At 45.9% G+C, this 5,000-nt stretch overlaps 1 protein-coding gene across 1 annotated transcript in view; it reads left to right on the forward strand.

Annotated features, from left to right (window-relative positions):
* The window catches only part of adgb (androglobin), a gene marked incomplete at its 5' end in the record, with an annotated part of 40,341 nt that overhangs the window by 20,888 nt on the left and 14,453 nt on the right, over positions 1 to 5,000 (forward strand). The window contains 5 exons of the mRNA XM_083688790.1: positions 1,430 to 1,528; positions 3,129 to 3,260; positions 3,631 to 3,784; positions 3,974 to 4,161; positions 4,403 to 4,544. Coding sequence (XP_083544916.1) covers positions 1,430 to 1,528; positions 3,129 to 3,260; positions 3,631 to 3,784; positions 3,974 to 4,161; positions 4,403 to 4,544 — 715 coding nt within the window. The remainder of the gene's footprint in view (positions 1 to 1,429; positions 1,529 to 3,128; positions 3,261 to 3,630; positions 3,785 to 3,973; positions 4,162 to 4,402; positions 4,545 to 5,000) is intronic.

The following is a 5,000-nucleotide window of genomic DNA, read 5'->3' on the forward strand; positions in this document are numbered from 1 at the left end:
CTGGCATACTGTGCAGTACATATAGTATCAATCATGCTTTTTCTGGTGCCTCACAAATAGTTTGAGACAACTCTACACAAACACGTATCCAAACAACGACAATTGGTCGGCAACTTGCCGACGTAGTCAAAAGTTGAGGATTCCTCAAACAGTGTAAAGGACCGTAGCTTACGCTTTCTGACGTATTTGATAAATAAAATAAATCAGAACTCAAAAACCAATCCGGATGACTGTACTTCAAATCAGATGAGATGAGAGAAATGTACTACCTAATTATCCATTGAAATATTTCAACTAAAGAAATCGTTCAGAAATATATGCTGTACATGTAGGCCTACTTGGCTAAATTGTATCTATATATCTGTCATTTTTGGACAATATGAGAGAGATGCTTACCAATGCGCTGTCTGTGTGCAACGACCTGTCTTCCAGAATGTTCTCCCACCAAGACTCTCTCCCCTTGGCAACCCCTTTATGACATCATCCATTATGACATCAGGTCAAGCTAGCATGCCCAAATCCATCACCTGTATATGTACATTAGGCAGTTCATTGAAAATGTGACCGCTGTTCTCTGAAAAAATATGTGTTTGTGCTTGATGTTGCATTGTATGCATGTCTCACTTGTACCACACAAAGACTACACGAATGAAAGGGTCTTCCGTTTCACTCACAAAGCATAAGTACGTTCACCAACATCACCAACTCCTCTTTCTCCATCTCCCATCTCTCCTCACACTCCCTCCTCTCCTCCTCCTGCTCTTTCCTCATTTTTTCTCTTCTCTTCTTCTCCTCTATCTCTTTCTCTCCTATCTACCTTTTTGGGAGCTACTTCTCCCTCCTACAGAGTTTCTTTATCACCCCCCCCATCTCCATCTAATCTTCTCTCCTATCTTTCTCCTCTCCTTTTCCAACCTCCTATAGTATTCCTCCCCTCCTCCCTCCTCTCTTCCTCTCTTCCTCTCTCTCTCTCTCCCTCCTCACATATTCATTTCACTGAGAGCTGTTCTTGAGTGGCTTCTTCTGTTTCAGTCACAACGCATAAGTACCTCAGCAGACAATCCCAGAACATTCTCGTGGCTTGTTGGCTATTTTGCCCAACCATGCTTTAGTGTAACAGTGTGTTCAATCTCATTCACCTCGATCTCAGGTCATTTACCATACCGCCCTAGAGTATATTAGGGCACCTACTGTACGTAGAACGTATTGTAGTATCATCCCTTTTCACTCTCACCCACTTAGGAGGACCGCTGTCAGAATTTGCACCCTGAGACACAAATGAGTTGAGGTTGAGTGTCATACTGTGAGTGAACCTCTGGGTTGGCTTGCTTCCCGCCTTGCCGATAATGTAGCTTTTGTGTGTGTGTGTCTGTCTGTGTGTATGTGTGTGTGTGTGTGTGTGTGTGTGTGTGTGTGTGTGTGTGTTTCTTTTAGGCACAAAGGAGAATCTCAGTGCCTCAAAGACCCTTCTGGAGATGTGGGCCAGCGTGGAATCCAATCCAGAGAAACATGCTGTGTCTTTATTGAGGTAAATTGCTAATCCGGCAGCAACACACACACACACACACACAACACACACACACACACACACACACACACACACACACACACACACACACACACACACACACACACACACACACACACACACACACACACACGACATACTAGAACATGACACATCCCATTAAAAAAAAAAATCTGAAAACATCAGAGGCATACAGTGCTTTATGATTCTGGCACACTGTGTCTATACTGTGCCAACCCATGTGCATTGCATGGCATGGAGGCAATTCATTTAGCCTCTTTCCATGCATGCCCAAAATCTGTTCCCTTCCTCAGCCAGTCTTACGGGCCGAGGCTGGGAGTATTTTTCCACATTGTGTTCCGTCCTCTCTCCCGGTGGTACCATCTGCTGTTTATCCTCTCTCTGCTCCAATCGACTGGCGGCGTCTGCTGAATGACCTGGTGCCTGCGGGAGTCGGGTGTGTTTGTGTTGTGTGTGTGTGGTGTGTGTGTGGTGTGTGTGTGTGGTGTGTGTGTGTTTTGTGTGGTGTGTGTGTTTTGTGTGGTGTGTGTGTGTTTTGTGTGGTGTGTGTGTGTGTGTAGCATTTGTGACTCAGATCTCTCTGATCAATGGAAGCCTCTAGTGCAGTCAGTCAGAGCTGTGAAGTGTTCCCTCTCTCTGCACCACAGACCAGAGACATGCTTCAAAAACAAGGGCCAGATCACGCCCAATAAACCATGTTATTATGCATTATGTATTCATATGCTTGTTAAGTTTAAGAAGCCCCAAATTCCTCATCGCCAGAGCTCGGGCCAGACAGAATCTAAAAGGAATATGTGTATTTACTGCGTTGTCTGCTTATTATGGCAATAACCTTGACTGCATTGTGAATATAAAATAACTATCTATTGATGTTTCTTGCATTATTTAGTTCAAATTCAATCCCTTCCACAGGTATTTTTGACCCTTAATCATCATTTGACCTTTTTTTTTTTTTCTTTTTGCCAAACAGATTCTGTCTTTGAACCCTCTCTCTCTATGCATAGTTTACCTCCAAGCTTAGCTTTTCTCACCAGTCCTTTCAGCCCCAACATGCTCCTGTCCTGAGAGGAGAAACAAACGCAGCACCGTCTGAAGGCACCGGGTCACCCTGAGACAAATCAATAAACACCGTCCCATGGTGTGTGTCCACACCTTGTAGCTCTTACCCACAGCCTCCCTGCCTCGTGTCCTCTGGTCACCTTCCACAGGGAACAGGCAACTATACTGTCGCTGTGTGTGTGTTCTAAACAGTGGCTGGGAGTGTTGGTGGTTATGGCGTTCCTCTTTTCTCTCTGCACCAACGAAGGGATTCATCCCTATTGCTTAAGAACTCCAGATGGTCTAGCGTCATCCATTATTCTTGTTTTTGTAGGTGACCACAAAAGCTTGAGTTAGCCCTGTGAGTTCATTGCTGTCACTAGGCTTTTAGCGATTTGGTCTGTCGTCATTGTTGTGCTTATTAAAGGCCATCCATCCATCCATCCATCCATCCATCCATCCATCCATCCATCCATCCACCCATTCATTGGCCAGTTGTCAGTGTTGTGTTCAACCTGCCCCCCCACCTCTGCTGTCTCAGGTACATGTTTAGCCGGGCTGAGAAGACAGCTGAGCTGTACCCGTGTCAGGAGGACGAGTGGACCAGGATCACCTTCACCGACTACTCCGTCACCCTCCCTGAACTGACCAACACCTGGATACTGGTCTTCAGGTACTGGAGAGGCTCAGAGCCAGGGACCTTCACACTCCGCTAGCACCCAATCTCATACTGTTCATGACAACTAAAGGATATATACCCATGTATATTTGTCCATATTGTCTGTGGGTTGTGTTTGGCACTGTAGGCTTACAAGATCAGTTTATATCATACACCAGAACATTTAAATTAGTCTTTAAAGCAGTGCAGTTCAACAGTGCTAATGAAATACATTATGTCAACTGACTCAGTATCTGCACACTCCAGTTTATGGTCCCAAGCCATTACATAATGTAATGTTGTGGCTGTTGCAGTGACTGTGTATGTGTCATGTTGTGTTCTAACGTGTGTGTGTGTGTGTGTGTGTGTTGTCTGTGTGGTCCAGGGAGGTGTTCATGGTGCCTAAGGACATGCTGGTTGTAGCCAAGGTCTACTCCCCGGTCCCCTCCTGTCTGCTCCACGTCATCGACAATGACACGGGAGAGGAGCTGCCCAGGGTCTTCCAGAGAGTACAGCCTCACATCTACAAACACAACCAGGTCACACACACACACACACACACACACACACACATACACGAACACATACACAAACACACACACACACATACATTGATTTACAATGTGTCAATAGGATGAGGTGAGTAGGCACTATGTGTGTGTGTGTGTGTCGCATGTGTGTGTCTGTGTTTGTGTGTCTGACTGTCCTTTCGTGTTGCCCCATTGTAGCATGGTTACACCTTTGTTGCCGAGGCCCACATTCCGGACACGCCCCTCGTGGGGACGAAGTGGAGGATGCGTCTGATTGGTTCCCGCGATCCCCTTCCCGAGCTCGCACGAGAGGCTCCACTCAACAACTTTTCTGTGAAGGAATTCCGAGATTACTACATTCCCCATGACAAGAACCTGATCTGCAGGCAAGATGGAGGAATATCATAACTCCGACTCACTTAAACCCAAAGTTTGGTTGAATAGTAGTTGTCCTATAATCCACATTGACTTCCCACATTGATTTCCCCTGATTTAATCAGGAATTCCTGATCACTTATTCTGTATTGCATCATGATCATCATGAAATTTGCTTTGCTTTGCATCATGCATTTCCTTCCCTCTCTGTTGTGCCTATCACATTCCCGATATTCCGGATATTCCGGGCAGGTATTCCGTGAAGGTGACAGCGGACCATGTCAGCACAGTCCAGTTCCAGACGTCCAAGCCTGACGTTTGCATCCAGCTCTCCATCCTGGACCACGAGGAGGAAGTGGCCAGCAACACCGGGAAAGGCCACGTGGTCATCCCGGTATTCCGATTCTATCTCAACCACCGTGAGTCTGCGTCTCCTCCGGCCGGAATGTCAGATGACACGAGTTCTGTGTAGGACGAGTCATTACTGCTTTGTGGCCAACCTGTCAATCAAACCCCCTGGCCCTGTCTGGGAGGCAAACATTTATCACTGCAACTTGTTTACCTTGTACGCTACACAGTACAGTAGCTACAGTTAACATCCACATATGGGTTAAATTCCCCTATTGGGCGATTTGGCACAAGGGTTAAGTCTTGAGATGTGTTAGTGAACTTGGCTGGCTGGGGATAATGGATATTGAGCTGTTGTTTCAATGGAACCCTCATTGCCTCAGTCGCATTTCAACATAGTTTTTACTGTGGTAAAATTGCAGAATGTTTTGGGGTTTTTTGGGGGGCGAGGGGTTTAGTTTATTTGACAGTTTTGAAAACAAAGCACACATAATACTTACTA

This window comes from Argentina silus (genome assembly GCF_951799395.1).
Source record: "Argentina silus genome assembly, chromosome: 17".
Lineage (NCBI taxonomy): Eukaryota > Metazoa > Chordata > Actinopteri > Argentiniformes > Argentinidae > Argentina > Argentina silus.